At 39.8% G+C, this 18215-nt stretch overlaps 1 protein-coding gene across 3 annotated transcripts in view; it reads left to right on the top strand.

The window, feature by feature from the left end:
- Nucleotides 1-18215, top strand: part of LOC127415990 (alpha-ketoglutarate-dependent dioxygenase FTO-like) — a 252691-nt gene that overhangs the window by 24879 nt on the left and 209597 nt on the right. The window contains exon 1 of one of the 3 annotated variants that reach the window (XM_051655075.1): nucleotides 14207-14238. The exons of the other annotated variants lie outside the window; for them this stretch is intronic. Within the exon in view, the coding sequence (XP_051511035.1) occupies nucleotides 14233-14238 (6 nt within the window). The 5' untranslated portion in view covers nucleotides 14207-14232. Of the gene's footprint in view, nucleotides 1-14206; nucleotides 14239-18215 lie in introns of those variants that run through there. 3 annotated transcript variants of the gene reach the window in all.

Genomic DNA, 18215 nt, shown 5'->3' with positions numbered 1-18215 from the left:
TGCCACCTGTGCAACAAGTCCAGTCGTGAAATTTCCTCGCTACTAAATATTCCACAGTCAACTGTCAGTGGTATTATAACAAAGTGGAAGCGATTGGGAATGACAGCAACTCAGCCACGAAGTGGTAGGCCACGTAAAATGACAGCGGATGCTGAGGCGCATAGTGCGCAGAGGTCGCCAACTTTCTGCAGAGTCAATCGCTACAGACCTCCAAAGTTCATGTGGCCTTCAGATTAGCTCAAGAACAGTGCATAGAGAGCTTCATGGAATGGGTTTCCATGGCCGAGCAGCTGCATCCAAGCCATACATCACCAAGTGCAATGCAAAGTGTCGGATGCAGTGGTGTAAAGCACGCCGCCACTGGACTCTAGAGCAGTGGAGACGCGTTCTCTGGAGTGACGAATCACGCTTCTCCATCTGGCAATCTGATGGACGAGTCTGGGTTTGGCGGTTGCCAGGAGAATGGTACTTGTCTGACTGCATTGTGCCAACTGTGAAGTTTGGTGGAGGGGGGATTATGGTGTGGGGTTGTTTTTCAGGAGCTGGGCTTGGCCCCTCAGTTCCAGTGAAAGGAACTCTGAATGCTTCAGCATGCCAAGAGATTTTGGACAATTCCATGCTCCCAACTTTGTGGGAACAGTTTGGGGATGGCCCCTTCCTGTTCCAACATGACTGTGCACCAGTGCACAAAGCAAGGTCCATAAAGACATGGATGAGCGAGTTTGGTGTGGAAGAACTTGACTGGCCTGCACAGAGTCCTGACCTCAACCCGACAGAGCACCTTTGGGATGAATTAGAGCGAAGACTGCGAGCCAGGCCTTCTCGTCCAACATCAGTGTCTGACCTCACAAATGCGCTTCTGGAAGAATGGTCAAAAATTCCCATAAACACACTCCTAAACCTTGTGGAAAGCCTTCCCAGAAGAGTTGAAGCTGTTATAGCTGCAAAGGGTGGGCCGACGTCATATTAAACCCTATGGATTAAGAATGGGATGTCACTTAAGTTCATATGCGTCTAAAGGCAGATGAGCGAATACTTTTGGCAATATAGTGTATGTCAAGATATAGCCAGTGATATTTGCTTCTTTTACCCTCAACCATGGTATGAAATGAACCAAAAGGTGGGTACCTTTAGAACAGTGGCAGGTAATTTAGTTCACCTTCCCACTGGCCTGTACGTTTCGGACCCCATTTACACCTGTATTTTGCACTGTCTACTTCCAAACAGATCTCCAGAGATGGATGTTAATACCAGGTTTGATCAGGGCAAGAGTGACATTTGACAAGATATGTTGTTGCTTAGACACAAAGCTGCACACTTGAAGGAACTAATTCAATTATATTTTAAAGAGCAGACGAAAGAAAAGTGGCTGATGGGTGTGTCTGATTCGCTGTTTGTTGAGATGTTCAATGGCACTCTGCTACTCACGAGCCCTCCACTAGCGCTTCTCACAGAACAGGTACATAAAGATTTCTTTCTTCTCTGTCAGTGGCCTGCAGACTGTTTCGTTCTTTATTTTAGTGCTGCAAATGATCTCAGGCGATCTCAGGAGTTGCTCTGACTTCAAATCCAGCAGTTCACATTTTACTGTACATGGATTGTGAATAGCCTATATTGTAAATATTAATCGGATAAAGCTGGCTGTAAATATCTAAAACTGAATGTTAGTTCGGTAATCTGTACCCTTCTCTCAACTGAGGTGCATAAAATGCCAAAGATCTGCAGTGGAGGCATGGTGGATATCACATGCGAGGGTGAGTAAGACTTACTGTATTAAGAAAACGCAGTTGCAATGTCTTTTCACTTGATTTTAGCACAGATTATTTTGCACTGCCTATGTGCAAAATAATCTGTGTGGCCTAAAATATGGGCTATACGCATTCTATTAAATTGACTAATTACAGTTTCATGTTTTGATTATTAAACAACTCTTCATTTGAATACAAGAACTGTGTGTAGAAGCGAGTTGGCTTTGCCTTAACTATGGACTCTTTTCACACGTCCGCATGCTGCGAAGCGGAAGTTGTCAAAGTTGGCTAAACTTGAATGGCGGTGAATGGGGGACCACAGCAAATAAAATTTTTGCTTACCGGTTTGCTCCAACTGCAAAAGAAAAAAATCAGTGATTATGCTTTCACAGCTTTGCAAAAGAAGATAAAAATATACAATGCTGGATAACATCAAAATTTTCTGTCACTCCCGCAGCAGCTGTGTTAGAAGCCTCATCGCAGCTATGGTAACTGATTTTTTTTTTACTTATTCCCTGGTAATATAATACCCGATTTTTGGAAACAAAATTATTATTTTTTGCTTTTCTCAACTTTATAGACATTATTGTCTTTTGAGTGGTGCAAAATGATTGAAACTGTTATACAGTTTACTTTAAACAGTTGTTATACTAAATTATGTTCAGCTCAAAATTAACACTGTGACCCAATCTCATAGAGCGGCGTAAGCAGTGTGCGGTCTGAGGATTCTGTCCGTGAGCCACTGATACGTAGCCAGGCCCCGAACAAACCGAACGAAAGTGCCACAAATTGGTGTAATCCCAACGGTGTGGAAAACACAGTTTTTTCACTGGATATTGGAGTTAAGGGGATCTGCCAATATCCCTTCGTCAAATCCAGTGTCGACTAAAAGTGAGCCGCACCTAACTGATTGAGTAGTTCACCAATCCGAGGCGTCGGGTACGTATCAGATTTAGGCACCGCATTGACTTTTCTATAATCCACACAGAACCAGACGGAGCCGTCGCTCTTAGGAAACCAAACCACCAGTATCTGTGGAATTCTTCTATTACCCACATACCCAGCATGGCCTTTAATTCTTCCCTAACCACTTTTTTTTTTTGTGCTCGGGTAATCTGTAGGGATGACTACTCTATGAGATTCATAAAACCGGGAAGAGGTGAGAACACATATGAGAATTCTCCATGCAACCTGGCAACCTCTGTGACTTGGGATGGTGAGAGGTGGTCTCCACAAGTGACCAGGGTGACTCGATCGACTTTTAATTTCGCCTCCAGTCCGAGCTCCTGCGTCTCTGGAACCACTGTCGTCCAATGTCACGGGGACCGCCTCTCTCCAATGTTTTAGGAGGTTGAGGTGGTAAATCTGATGTGCTCCACCTCTATGTGTTCGTTTCACCTCATAATCAATTTCCCCAACTCGCCGTGTGGCCTCAAAGGGTCCTTGCCACTTGGATAGTTATATAGAGCTTGATGTGGGGAGTAATACAAGGACTTTATCTCCCTGTGTAAATTCCCGTAGTCGAGTACCACTATTATAAAGCCAGCTTTGATGTTCTTGAGCCTGGAGCAAATTCTCCTGTGTTAGTTGCCTTTGTGTGTGGAGCTCTCAGGTCAAGAACGTATTGGGAGTGCAGTGGTGCTCTTGGAGTGGCCGGTGGATTCACCAGCTGACATTCACGGCATGCTGCACACCACCGGCAAACATCCATGTGAATGCCCGGCCAATAGAAAAGGGCCATTAGAAGGTTCAGTGTCTTTTCCTGCCCTAAGTGTCCCAACATCGGATTATAATGAGCGTCTGGAATAACATTTCCCGACGGCTCCACGGTATTAACAGTTGGGTTGTATCCTCTTTTGTCTGAGTGTCCTGCGTCACTTGATACAACCGATCTTTGATCATTGAAAAATATGGGAATGAGAGAGCAATGTCAGGCTGGAGGCATTGGCCATCAATCACTTTCACTTGGTTGAAAGCATGCCTGAGGGTTTCATCTGGCATCTGCTCCAGAGGGAAATCCCCTGCAGGGAATCCTCTAAGGGCTGGGTAAGCTGAGACTTCCCCCTCCCTTGCGTCCTCCTTACGTGGAGCTGATGTAGTCAGCCCTGGCACCGCCTCCCCAGCCAGCGAATCGCAAACTACACACCGAGATACGTTGTTGCAAGACCCATCCACACATATTCCCTTCACTAAAGTTGTAAATTCCAGCCAATTCGTACCCAAATTTAGTGGAAGGGAGGGGCGGGGCCTAACCGCAGCCTCAACACTATGCTTTTGTCCCTGAAATTGAATAATGACTATCACCATAGGGTAATTTTGAATATCCCCATGCACACACCTTACCTTCACCAACCGGCCTGTATCCAAAACCTCTGACTGAACCAAGCTTTGGTGAATGGAGGCTTGATTACAACCTGAATACACTAAGGCTTTGTATGTACCCCTTCTTAATACTCACTGGTATCCGGTATGCTCCAGCTCGATTGGGGTGGCCTGTGGCATGTTGGGGATCCGGACCACCTCCATCGTGGGGCATCGGTCCTGGAAATGCCCAGGTTCCCTGCAGCTCCAGCAGACTGGCCCAGACTTCCTGCCCACACCCGCAGCAGCGGATTCACTAACCTGGGGAGGAGAGCGGAGAGAGATAGGGGGAACCGGTGGGTTAAAAGTTCCCTGTGACTGGGGAGCCGGTTTTGGGGAAACAACTTCCTGTTTCCGGGGAGTAAGAACAGGACAGGGAAAACAGGAGGGGGAGGAGGGAGAGAGGAGAGAGAGAGAGAGAGAGAGAGAGAGAGAGAGAGAGAGAGAGAGAAAAGAGGGCTCGCTGCCCCCCTGATACGCCGCCAAGTGGTCCTTAGTCAGCTGAACAGCCTCATCCAGCGACGCCGGGCGGTAGCACTGGACTAATTTGGCCATCACTCTCAGTAGTCAAGTGATGAACTGTCGTCCTGCTGGACCATCTTAACGAGTGTGATGTGGGGGATGGCCGAAGCTGTGGCTGAAGTTTCCCCCTGTGGTGCTAAGCTCCGTAACACCTGCCGGTCCTCATCCTGGGCCTCGTCTAGGAGGGCCTGGTGCTGGGTTTGGTGGATGCCAGCGAGGGTCTTGAACACCTCGGCCAGTGGCGAGGACTTCATAACAGTGATTCCTTCCTTTTCCCAGGTTTCGGCACCACTCTGAAACTTTCAGGTTAGTTCAGGGGAAATGAGGAAGCGGGAACCAGCTTACACACTTTCAGGTTATTTATTTTGTGCCACTTTTCAGTGCACACACAACAAAAAACAAACTAAAAGAAGCACTCTCTGTCACTGCAGTCCGTGCCGTTGTAGGACTCTGGTCCCTTTCTCCCACACCTGCGGCTCTGGCTGCTCTTTATCTCTCTCCAGCTCTCACTGAAACACAAAACTGTGTTAGAGATAATTCTCCTCAGGTGTCAATCCTTACCGCTCTTCCTCTCCTGGCCTCGCTCTCCACAGACGTCACTCGGCCACGGCCACGGCCACATCACCAAAAACACATATCGCAATACGTATCGTATTGTGGTCTCTGTATCGTTATGCGTATCGTATACAGTAGGGACGTTGTTGGTGATACCAAGCCCTTGTGTTTAGATCCACTTATTGTATTTCAAATGTTAAATGCATCATGTCCGGGTCAGCTACATGGCTAACTGATTTAAGCACCAGTTTTCAATCTGTTTGTCAGTGTGTGTGTGTGTGTGTGCGTTTTGCAATTGTGGAACTCAGGGGGGAGGTCTGGCACATTCATAAGGGTTGACCTGTCAGCTGTTGGCTGTTCAGTGGTGATGTATAGTCAACAACCAATGTGATCAATAATAATAGGACTGGCTCAGAAAGGCTCTGAATAAACATAAGATTGACCTTGTAACGTAGACATCAACACTTCAGTTTTAAGTGGCATCCATTCAATTTTGTCTAGTTTTGTTTGTCTAACTCAGTCTTTTCATAGAAGCCTTAGAAGGCTTAACAATAAGTCTTTTGTTCAAATCCGTTTTAAAAAAGTATAATTATTTTTATTAAATTGTTTTACTTCCCTTCCCTATATAGTATGTAACTGTAAGTGATATATATATATATATATATATATATATATATATATATATATATATATATATATATATATACACCAAGAAAGTGGTTCCTTATGCTTAAATAATGCTTGTTTAAAAAACCCAGAGTAGATTATTTTTCGCAGTTGTTGTTCCGTCATATATTCAGGTCATGGGTCAATAACCACGTCCCCAGATGAAGTATGTCCGGAATCTAGTCATACTACTCATGTGCTTACCTAAAGAACTTACTGTTTTGCTGGTCGAGAAGTATGTCCTTCATCAAATACAGTACGTATTCTGACAGTATGGGATTTTTGGACACCGGCTGTGTCCTCAAAAATTCCCTCCATCATTTTCTCATCTCCTACTCTGGTTGTTCCACTGAACAGCAGGCCCTTTCTTTGCTGTTTATTTGTGAATTTATTTTCTTGTGTAATAGCTCACCTTTTCTTGTAAAGGGAAACTAGCTAATGGTAGCCCTTTGCCCAACATCTGCTTCTTATTGCCAGTCCAAAGTCCCTCTTTTATTCAAACTGCAGGAGGCCACTTTCACTAGAGCCTGTAAACACTAACTCTTAATTTGTACATCATAAGTTATGTTCTATAAATGAGGGGAGTGAAAGTGGGCCTGGGCACCTGGTGTGTGCTTATGTGTGTGTAGATGCCCAATGGGGGATGAGCTATGGAATGCCCCATAGCTGTGCCAGTTGGAAGGGTATGCTTATGTCTGCATGTGCCAGACAGGAAAATGTAGATCCTGCCCTGCCAACCTACTGCTGGGTGCACATGCAGGCAATGGGTTTACAGAGAGAAGCAGGTGGCTTAAGAGTGTTCTCAAATGCATTTGAAGGATTCACTTGCTGTTGCTTATAATGCAGCACAGGTAGCCTGCATAGATATAAAAAAGTTTTATGATATTGAGAGTGATCATGATTAAGCTTCCTTAATGTTCTCTTCACATCACCTGTATAGTTTAGGATAGATGGTCTGCTATGGACTAATATCAACAAATGCTCAAACTGATATCTTAGCTGTTAAAGGAAGAGCTTTTGTAATATAGTTTATAGTCTGTATGTGCAAGTATAAAGATCAGCCTTGGGATTATTGGGATTTAACATTTAATATTTTTCTTTGTGGTCCACTTATAATATTAGCGAAGTTTTAAAATGTTATTATCTCGTTAGCTATTTCATTACCATTCATTTACCATCTGCTGCACCTTTTAGACTTATATGAATGCATTTACATGCAAACAAATATGCTGTTCTACCAAAACTCAACTTATTAAAAAAATAAAAATCAAACTACGCATGGACAAAAATTTACCTGTGCCGGTCGTTGTTTGCTTGTTACCCCGATAAAGGAAAACCGTTTAAGGCCTTTACATGACCTTACACACTGTCAGCTTATTAAGCATAATCATGCACTTTAAACACCCTCACTTTCAACTTATATATTGTTATAAATTGTAAACACATACTAATGATTAAAATAATAATAATAAATTGTTATTATTATTATTAATGACTTTTAATTTTAAATACAACAGTAATATATTTAAATCGTGCAATTTTTAAATCCTCACGCTTTTATTTTGACATTCTAAACTCTCCAGGAAGTCCTGTATGTGTCTGTTTGTAGGCAAGTTCACAGTAGTTTAATTTGCTTCTTCAAATTCAAATTCTGGTAAAATGCACCTCTGGTGCCGTTCTAAATGCGTATAGTAAGTGAATCGAACTATTGAGCATCTACATCTGAGATGCTGTTCTTGAGAAGCGCCCAAATATTGCGCACCGCTGTGAAGGCTAAAATAGCCGCGAGTGCATCACCAGCCTGTGCGTGAGTGTGTGTCAGAGCAGCACCATTCACTAACGCACTGGCACTGCACATACTATATATTTACTTATTAAACACAGCCTTTTGTGATTCACAGAGCTATTGCACGTCTTCAAGTGGCTTTCAATAAAATGAGTCATATGAACTGCTTTAATGGTGTTTTTATGGTTCTTTTATGTCATTTTTGGAGCGTGACAGTAACGAACATGACTAACACACAGTATGGGATTTGGATCGGGCTCGTCGGACCGATACCCGATCCGTCTAAAAGCTTCAGTATCGGAGCTGATACCGATCCAAGTATCGGATCGGTGCATCCCTGCTCTTCACATGTTACAGTGCTTTAACTGTGCTCGCACACAAGCTGCTGGTTTGCTGTTGTATCCATTACATACTACCTGGCCAAAAAAAAATAAAAAATCACCATTTGGATTTAAATAAGCAGATACTTAAGAGCCTATGATTGGATCATTATTGCAGTAATTAATATGTTTCAGCTGGCAACAATTCTTTTAACCCTAACTGATGCAGTGTGTAGCTTCTCATTTCTTAAACAACCATGTCGGAACACTTATCCCATGGTTTTGGAAAAGATGTTACTATGTTTCAGAAGGGGCAAATTACTGGCCTGCATCAAGCAAATAAAACAACTAAGGTTAAGAACTGTCCAATGCATTATTAAAACCTGGAAGGAAAGTGGTGAACTGTCAGTTTCATGGAAGAAATATGGTTGGAAAAAAATCCTGAATGGTCGTGATCGGAGATCACTAAAATGCTTGAAGTCACATCGTAAAAAATTGACAGGAGAACTCGTGACTATGTTTAATAGTGAAAGAGCATTTCCACATGCACAATGCAACAAGAACTTACAGGATTGGGACTAAACAGCTGTGTGGCCACAAGAAAGCCACTTGTTAGTGAGGCTAATAAAAAAACAAAAAAAAAAACAACTTCAATTTGCTAGGGAGCATAAAGCTTGGACTGTAGAGCAATGGAAAAAGGTAATGTGGTCTGATGAGTCCAGATTTACCCTATTCCAAACTGAAGGGGGCGTCAGGGTAAGAAGGGAAGCGCATGAAGCGATGCACCCATCATGCATAGTGCCCACTGTACAAGCCTCTGGAGGCAATGTTATGGTCTGGGGTTGCTTGAATTGGTCAGGTCTATGCTCAGCAGCGTTATGCGGCAATAAAATTAAGTCAGCTGACTACCTGAATGTACTGAATGACCAGGTTATCCCATCAATGGATTTTTTTTCTTCCCTGATGGCACAGGCATATTCCAGGATGACAATGCCAAGATTTGTCAGGCTCAAATTGTGAAAGAGTGGTTCAGGGAGTTTGAGGAATCATTTTCACACATGAATTGGCCACCACAGAGTCCTGACATTAACCCCATTGAAAGTCTTTGGGATGTGCTGGAGAAGACTTTATCAGAGTGGTTCGACTCTCCTGTCATCAATACAAGCTCTTGCCAAAAATGAATGCAACTCGTGATGAAAATAAATGTTGTGACATTGCATAAGGTTGTCGAAACTATGCCATGACAAATGTGCAACGAAAACTAAAGGCGGTCCAATGAAGTATTAGAGTATGCAAATTGTTTTTTTTGCCAGGCAGTGTACAACTGTACTGAATAAAAAACAACGTGGTATTTCACTATTATTATGAAGCTTGTGTCGGCGGTACTGTACTGTGGCATCAGTGCAAGTGTAACACCATATGAACTGTCTATTGAAGTGTTTTCCCCCCTCATTTTACTTTTGACTTAACATTTGAAAATATGGACCAATTAAAACTTTGTATGTATTTATTTTATGCACATTAGTTGAAAATAGAATGCGCTTTTAACAGCCAGGAATGTACTTTGCAATAATATAATGGTGCTGTATTTAGTGCGCCCTCTTGTGGACTAAGGAAACAATGTCAATTTAAAAATCAGCTGACTTAAAAATTAGAATATTATTCGAATTTTGAAAATATTTAAGGTAAAAATTCAGTTCAATACAGAAAACCTTATCACAGAGAATTTTACAGACATAACTAAGTAAACAAAGTAGGATAAGCAGCTCTGCTCATGGATATCTGTTTTACCTTGTGCAACGCTCCTCAGAAGAAATTCTAAATATCTTTAAAAGATTTGATGTCACTAACCTGGCAAACTTGGGCAAATCTGGTGATTATTTTGTTCTCAAAAGCATTCATTTTATCAATGCGGAATCTTGTGAACAACTCTGTTTCCAGGCGGACTGATAAAATGTCCTGTGTGCGACTACTTGCGGAAGATTCATCAAACCAGCCAAGCAGATTAGGACTGATTAAGTTCAGAAAGCATTTAACAGTTTTGTGTACTATCTGCATTAGGGCAGCAACTAATGATTATTTTGATAATCGACTAAACTAATGATTATTAAAACGATTATTTGACTATTCAGGCTATAATTGCAATGATTAATCGTTAGCTCTTAGCCGACTATTCAGCTTGTGCCCCAGGTTATAAGGTTGTATTAAACATGCTTACTAACAATAAAGAGGACAAAATCATCTTTTAAAAATACCTCTAAATGACATTCTCTGAATTAAAGGGAAAACAACTACTGTTTTTAAAATACTTTTTTTAAAAAGTTTAACTCAGTAAAAAAGTCACTGCAAAAAATCCTATTGTAATCAAGTGTTTTTGTGTTGTTTTTCCATTTAAAATTGTCTAAAAATCCTGAAAACAAGATATATTTGCTTTAGAAACAACATATAAGAAATTAAAAATTGCTTTCAGAGAATGTATCGTGAATATAAGTGTATTTTGTATAAGTGTGTTTTTCCACTTGTTTATACTTCTGCCAGTGCAGTTAAGACAGAATACTTATATTCAAGATATATTCTCTGAAAGCAAGTCTAAATGTCTTCTTTTTTTTTATATATATATTGTAAAATATTTTAATTAATTATATATTATATTCAACATTCTCAGATAACAAATTGTTCTTCTGCGTTATAGCTCCTAAAGTAAATGTACATTGTTTTAAAGGAGTTTTAGATATTTATATTGGAAAACAAGCCAAAATAAACACAAATCAAAAACTTTTGTTGCAGTGTACAACTGGCTAAGACTACCCTCTCTCACCTTTTTGTTCACTTCGATCCATCTTTAACTCACAAAAAACAAACTCTCTTCTTAATAGAGCTGCGTATCGCAGATTTTCTTCACGATATTCACTACGTCATGAGCCATCACGTAATAATCTAGCTGCAACAAGCACGTGCGAGAGACGAGTGTCCCTGCTCCAGAATGTGCATGAGCCGGGATGCAGTTTCAATCTCTCCCCCTTAGATTGGGTCACTTCTCGTGACTCATAGAAGCGGCGCTGGCAGCACACATAAATGCCAGTTTCTGAGCTTGTACTGACAGTATTTACATGACCTGCTTCCTTATTATTTGAATAAAAAAAAAAAATTGCGTGAAAGATATAAACGTGAGGTGTTTCCTTTAAAGACGCAAGCATGCAAGTGTTGCTTAAGCGGAATGGCGGCTCCGCTTTATTTCAAAACGAGAGTGCTTCTTTATTTACTTAGTTTGTATTTTTGTATAATTCTCTCATACTTTGTGATCTACAGTACATCACCTGAAGCTGTTTGGAAAGTTTGGCGTGCATCTGGACTGTGAGCTGCCTTTTCTTCCTCTCCTCAATCTGGCACGAGCTGCAGTGCTCTTCTTGTGCGCAATCTTTAGTTTCATATGATCCCACGTTACATTAAATGAGATCAAATGACTATTCGACAACGGAAAATTTTTATTGTTGACATTGTCGATAACGTTGACTAATCATTTCAGCCCTAATATGCATCAGATGTTAGAGCGCAGACTTTGGCCGGTCTGTGGGCGTGCCGTCTGAGGCTGAGACTAGGGTTAGGGTAAAGATGAAGGTGTTTCTTAGGGTTAGGGTTGAGGATAGGGTTCTGGTGGTTGTTAGTAATTGACTTAACTATGATAATCTTCAGAGGTGATTATCAAAATAAGTTGTTTCTCTGTCAATTACAGGAATTATTTAGATATCAGAAGGCTTTTTTTTTTTTGTGTGCAACAGATTGCATTGAGGGCTATATTGTCTGTTCCACTGTTTCCTTCACATAATTTTTTGTTTGTTGCATCTCCATGCCAACAGGTTAAATGACTCCTTGTCAGTTGTCTAGTTTGTGATGCTCTCGTTTTAAGGTGAGATGCAATAGGGGTGAAGAGAGAGCAAGTATGAGCACTCGAGTGGTCACTGATGCATGACACTGGCCTCTCATTACTGTCTCTTCTGCTTTGCACACACAAGCACGCGAGCACACACGCACGCGAGCACACACACACACACACACACACACACACACACACACACACACACCTATGGCCCATTGAGTGGTCATTGGTATGCTTGTCGTAATTTCTCCGTCAGAACTTTTTCTCTCTCTGTTTCTGGCTGTCTTTCTCACTCTCTCACTTTCTGTGGCCCTGGTCATCCAACTGTAAGTTCACCTCAAACTACTGTCAACCACATGATCAGGGCTGCATAAAAAGGCCTCTCTGTTTTGCTGTTTATCAAATGCTTTTCTCCCTTCTTCATGCTCTCTCTTTCTGTCTGTCTTATAAGGCCCGACCTCTCATCTCTCCTGTTGTTTATTTAAATGAAATCAGCCAAGGTTGGTAGTTCAAGTTCAGATGTTATGGTGATGAGCAGACATCAGTGTCCTCTTCTTCTAGTGAGACAGAATGGAAGAAGTCCCATCATGCTTTGCTTGAAGAGTGTGTTTATGCTGTTTAGTAATGGAGTGTGCCTGTGTGTTTATGTGTGTTGTGTCTGCTCTTGCTAACAGCACTATGTTTGTGAGTATTATGAAAGGGAGTATATCTAATTATCTTTAGTATCTTAACATACAGTGCCTACACAAGGAATAGTTCCCCCAAAAATGAAAATTCTGTCATAATTGACTCAACATAATGTTTTTCCGAACATTTTTTTTGCTCTTATGGAAATAACTTGGTACTTTTATTCACCAAAGTGACATTCAACTGATCACAATGTATAGTCAGGACATTTATAATGTGAAATATTACAATTACAATTTGAAAAAAATGTTCAGCACTTCTTTAACTACTTCAAAAGTTCTCACCAAAAAATCCTCCACGTGCAGCAATGACAGCTTTGCAGATCCTTGGCATTCTAGCTGTCAGTTTGTCCAGATACACAGGTGACATTTCACCCCACACTTCCTGTAGCATTCGCCATAGATGTGGCTGTCTTGTCGGGCACTTCTCACGCACCTTACAGTCTAGCTGATCCCACAAAAGCTCAGTGGGGTTCAGATCCATAACACTCTTTTCCAATTATCTGTTGTCCTATGTCTGTGTTTCTTTGCCCACTCTAACCTTTTCTTTTTGTTTTTCTGTTTCAAAAGTGTTTTTTTCTTTGCAATTCTTCCCATAACGCCTGCACGCCTGAGTCTTCTCTTTACTGTTATACATGAAACTGGCGTTGAGCGGGCAGAATTCAATGAAGCTGTCAGTTGAGGACATGTGAGGCGTCTATTTCTCAAACTAGAGACTCTGATGTACTTATCCTCTTGTTTAGTTGTACATCTGGCCTTCCACATCTCTTTCTGTCCTTGTTAGAGCAAGTTGTCCTTTGTCTTTGAAGACTGTAGTGTACACCTTTGTATGAAATCTTCAGTTTTTTGGCAATTTCAAGCATTGTATAGCCTTCCTCCTCAAAACAGTTATTGACTGACGTGTTTCTAGAGAAAGCTGTTTCTTTTTTGCCATTTTTGACCTAATATTGACTTTAAGACATGCCAGTCTATTGCATACTGTGGCAACTCAAAAACAAACACAAAGACAATGTTAAGCTTCATTTAATGAAGCAAATAGCTTTCAGCTGTGTTTGATATAATGGCAAGTGATTTTTTTAGTACCAAATTAGCAATTTAGCATGATTACTCAAGGATAAGGTATTGGAGTGATGGCTGCTGGAAATGGTACCTGTCTAGATTTGATCAAAAATGACTTTTTTTAAATAGTGATGGTGCTGTTTTTACATCAGTAATGTCCTGACTATACTTTGTGATCAGTTGAATGCCACGTTGGTGAATTAAAGTAACAATTTCCTTCCGAAACAGCAAAATCTGTACATTATTCCAAACTTTTGGCCGCCAGTGTATATAAGTTTATATTTTAAAGAATGTCGTTATTGCTAATTTCAATAAAAAATTTGAAGTCTTCTGAAGTGTGCAATCATTATGTGTGATGACCAGGCCGAAATTGAAGTCGTTATTCTCAAGTCAAATTGAATCATTTTAAACTCATGTAAACAGATCATAAATTCAATAAGGTTCTTTTGTCATGACGTTGGGTAATGAGGCGCTCAAGAACCATTGAGGTTTGATGTTATTGACGTGTTGTGTCGCCATATTTGAGTTGAGTTCTGTATATTATGAGTTGACTATCCGCTGCTATTGTATGAAAATCGGCGGTCGCTAAATTCTTTATCATATATCTTTTTGTGCTCCACAGAGGACAGAAAGTCATACTGATTTGGATCACATGAGGGTGAGTAAATAAAGACAGAATTTTCAATTTTAGATTAACTGTTCCTTTAATGATTATGCACTACCAGCATGTACACCCCAGAAAATAAAAACATTCAATGAACTTAATAAAATTAATTTTTATTGGAAAACTTTTCCATGCAATTAAATTACATTTTTTCATCAAAAACTAATTTATTTTAATGTATTTGATAAAGTCTTGTTGTACTAACTTAAATTCATTTTATCACATCTACAAGATAAAAATCGTAATTTTTATTATGTTGAGGCAATTAAATTTATTTATTTATTTATTTATTTATTTTTTTCAAACTTTTGTTGTTGTAAAGTGTAACAGTCTGTGAAATTGTCTCAGCTATAGTGGACGACGACATCTTGCCGATGAGTTTTAATTCAAGCTTTTCAACCATGCATGCGGGGTCCTTAACATCCAACACACAAACCACAGTGACGATGACACTCAATCACATTTATCGAAATACAGTACATTCACTCACATAACCCAAAAGGGACAAGATGCACAACACCACCAGTGCAAATACTGCAATAAAAAGCAAATATCAAAACATTAATTCACAGTTTTTATTCATGCCGCTGTATATGCTGAGAACCTGACATCACATGTACATCTGGTTATGGCCAACAAAAAGGAAGTTAACTTCCATTTTACAAATTGTAATTGATTGCAGTCAATGAAATTAAGTTGTGACAAAAAATGCAATAATTCTTATAAATTAGCTCACTTGTGTTACTTTATTGCATTATTTTCAAATAAAAGTAACGAATTACATTACATCATTACTTTTTAAGGAAAAACATTTATTATTTATACATTATTATACATTACAATTATTTGTTTCTTTTTCTTTAAGGCGTATTCTTTAAGTTTTCTCTCGTTACGCAGGTGTTGCAGTAACGCGTTACTTCCTACCAAAAAATATTTAAAAAAGTATCAGAAACAAAAAGTATCTGATTAAGGAACACTGCTTTTGAGGACTTTCCATTAACTTCTGTTGTTCTCAAATAAGCAAATTATGATTACTATAACCTACCCCTACCACTTAAGACACTTTTTTACTTTTAGAATTTTATTGAGACATTTGACCTATGTATAAGTCTTTTTTCCCTCCCGAACCATCCCTGCAAGTCGTTTCAACATTTTCAAGGACATTTCCAGAAATTTGGTCCTCAAGTGCACACACACACGCACACTGCAGGCTATTGTCGCACAGTTAAATATGACGTATACATTATTCATTGCTTATAAACAGCCAAATGATGATGAATATTGGCTAATTCTTCTCTGATGCTGTCACACTGTGTGTGTTTGAGCGGTATACGGGCATATATGTGTCTAAATGCATTTGTGTTTAATCGCATAGACACAAGTGGTTTGTTTGACAGTTTCTCTAGTCATTGTGTGTGTTTGTGTGTTTGACACTCTGACAGTCTTCCTCGCCCTTGACTGATGGCACGTATGGATTGGAATAATCCTGAAACCTGGTTACTCACACACACACACACACACACACACACACACACACACACACACACACACACACACACACACACACACGTGCCACACACTGCCTTTTGTTCCTCACAACACAGACAGCCTCTGTCAGCCTATCTCTGTTTGTAATGGTGTCCCCTGCTCCATGATGACAGTGGGGATTAAATGGTGAGATTTTTTTTAAACATATTTTTTTCTCTTTTCCTGGTTCCATAAAAAGAGGGCTTCTTATCAGCTCTTCCAGGATCCACCATTATCCCTCTCTTCTCTTCTCCACTGCCAATTAAACAGCAGATCATTTATTTCAAGGGTATAAATGTTCTAACACAAGTATTAGGGAGCAGAGCACAGTCCTTGACAGATGTACCAACTTTAATTCTCTTTTTGGGTGTTTTTTTTCTCTTTAATTTATGTATCATCCTCTCGTTCCTCTCGCTCATTCATGATAATCTGGGTTGCCATGGTGGCGGGGAAGGTGTGTCACTGGTGTCATTCCAGCATGTGTTTCAGAGGTTCAGTTGGCTAATGTATTCAGGAAGACAGTAAATGAGAGGTATACAGAGGAGAATTGAGCTAGAGAGAGAGAGAGAGAGAGAGAGAGTGAGCAAGGACAGTTGCTATGTTTTCATCCAAGTTGCAAATTCAGTTTATGTTGAGTTTCCATTCCATGTGTTCAAAAGAACAAAATTGTCACTTCCGGAGAAATTGTAGCCACTGTGACCCTTATTAATAAAATATGCAGACAAAACACTGTGAAGAACTTTGTCTCATGTCTGGGAGGGACAACACGTCACACAGTTCTGGGAGCACTATGTGTGTGTGTTCCTCCATCCTTATGACTTTACTACATGGATCTATAAGATTTTTTTGAAAAATGTCAATAAACCTGCTCTTCGGCACAGTTTAAGTTTGTATTCGACTTTTTTGCTCTGCAAACTCTTTGCAGGCTTTGGAATTTCTAGACATCGTTATTTCATGACAACCAGAGCAACATTTCAGATGCGAGTCCAGTTAATCAGTCACATGTTGCTAATAAATTCAATAGGTATTCTGTAAATATGTTTCCATCATAGTTTATGCGCATTTCTTCTTATCTAGTAAAAATGAATACGTTTTTAATGCATGTTTTGGAGATTTTATTCACATCTAGGTGTTTTTCCATCCAAATTCCATCTAAATCACTAAACCACCAATATTACCACATTGACACTAATTCAATTAAGTTTGAAACCTCCTCTTTCATTTTCCTAATGTCATCGTTTCTCAGAGTATGTGGTTATGGGGAGCATTTTCAAAAGTCTCCATTTTCAGCGGAAGAAAACGTCTTTCCAGTGTGAGCGAGAGGCGTAAACATAGCAAAATTTTCAAAGGAAAACGGATTAGTATACGGACTTCTTAACCTTTAGTTGATCTTTAATTATTTGTTTAATTATTTTTTTCATTCATTGCTTCTTTAATTGATTCCTATTTATATAAATGTGTTAATTTAATGTTACTTTATTTCATTTTACTTTTTTTTTTTTATCTTGTAATACTAAAGGCCAATTCACACTGCCCCAACAAACGCCAACACTTCAAACATTCTAAAGTTGGCTGTTGTATTTAGAATCTTGAGAAACAAAACTGTTGTGTTCACACTGATCCAACAAACACCAACAAACGTGTGTGTTGTTGTTCACCTTTAAAGATGATTGACGAGGAAGAGGTTGCAGATGAAGCCAAACATGCACAATTTAATGTGGGGAAAGTTGATATTTTTTTTATTGCAGATCTGCAGTGAGTTCGGTGTTTGTATTTTCTGTGTGATTTGATGCCGTTTGAGGAATAAAGAAACTTGTTAGTGAGAAGAGCACTTTAGCACAAATCTTTCAATCTCTGTCAGAGGCGTGGACTCCGCGTCTTGCCAGTTTGTACCTATTCCCTCATGAATGTCATCCACACAAACTGCTGAACCAATTTAATTTTGTTTTCTTTTATTTAAAAGGGAATGGAAAGCTCTTACAAGTTTGCAACAAAAATTTGTATAAATTGTGATTGACTGTGTTTCTCCTGATGCATGTTGGATGTTGGTGTTTGTTGACATTTGTTGGTGTTTGTTGGGGCAGTGTGAATTGGCCTTAATGTTTAATAGAGAGAGCTTATGCATTTAAGTGGAATCTTACATTAATTGTTGAGAAATTTTTTTCAACTCCAAGTTAAAATTTTAAAGGCATAAAGACCCCATGAAATGGTTTGATAGAACATAATTTTCTTTCCCGCATTCTCCACCAACAATATGTAGGAAATTGAATAATGGAATTAGTTTAGGAGTCTTGGCCGCGTTCGACCACCATTAAATATGTAACACAACAGGCTTGTTGTATCTGCTCACAATATATGTGAGGAATTTTAGCTCAAGAAGGGAATTATGATTAATTCGCTGAGTTGATATGGCACATCTATTAACTCTTTAGAGTAATACTGTC

Source organism: Myxocyprinus asiaticus, chromosome 2 (genome assembly GCF_019703515.2).
Source record: "Myxocyprinus asiaticus isolate MX2 ecotype Aquarium Trade chromosome 2, UBuf_Myxa_2, whole genome shotgun sequence".
In the NCBI taxonomy this organism is placed as follows: domain Eukaryota; kingdom Metazoa; phylum Chordata; class Actinopteri; order Cypriniformes; family Catostomidae; genus Myxocyprinus; species Myxocyprinus asiaticus.
This window is presented reverse-complemented; position numbering and strand designations above follow the sequence as displayed.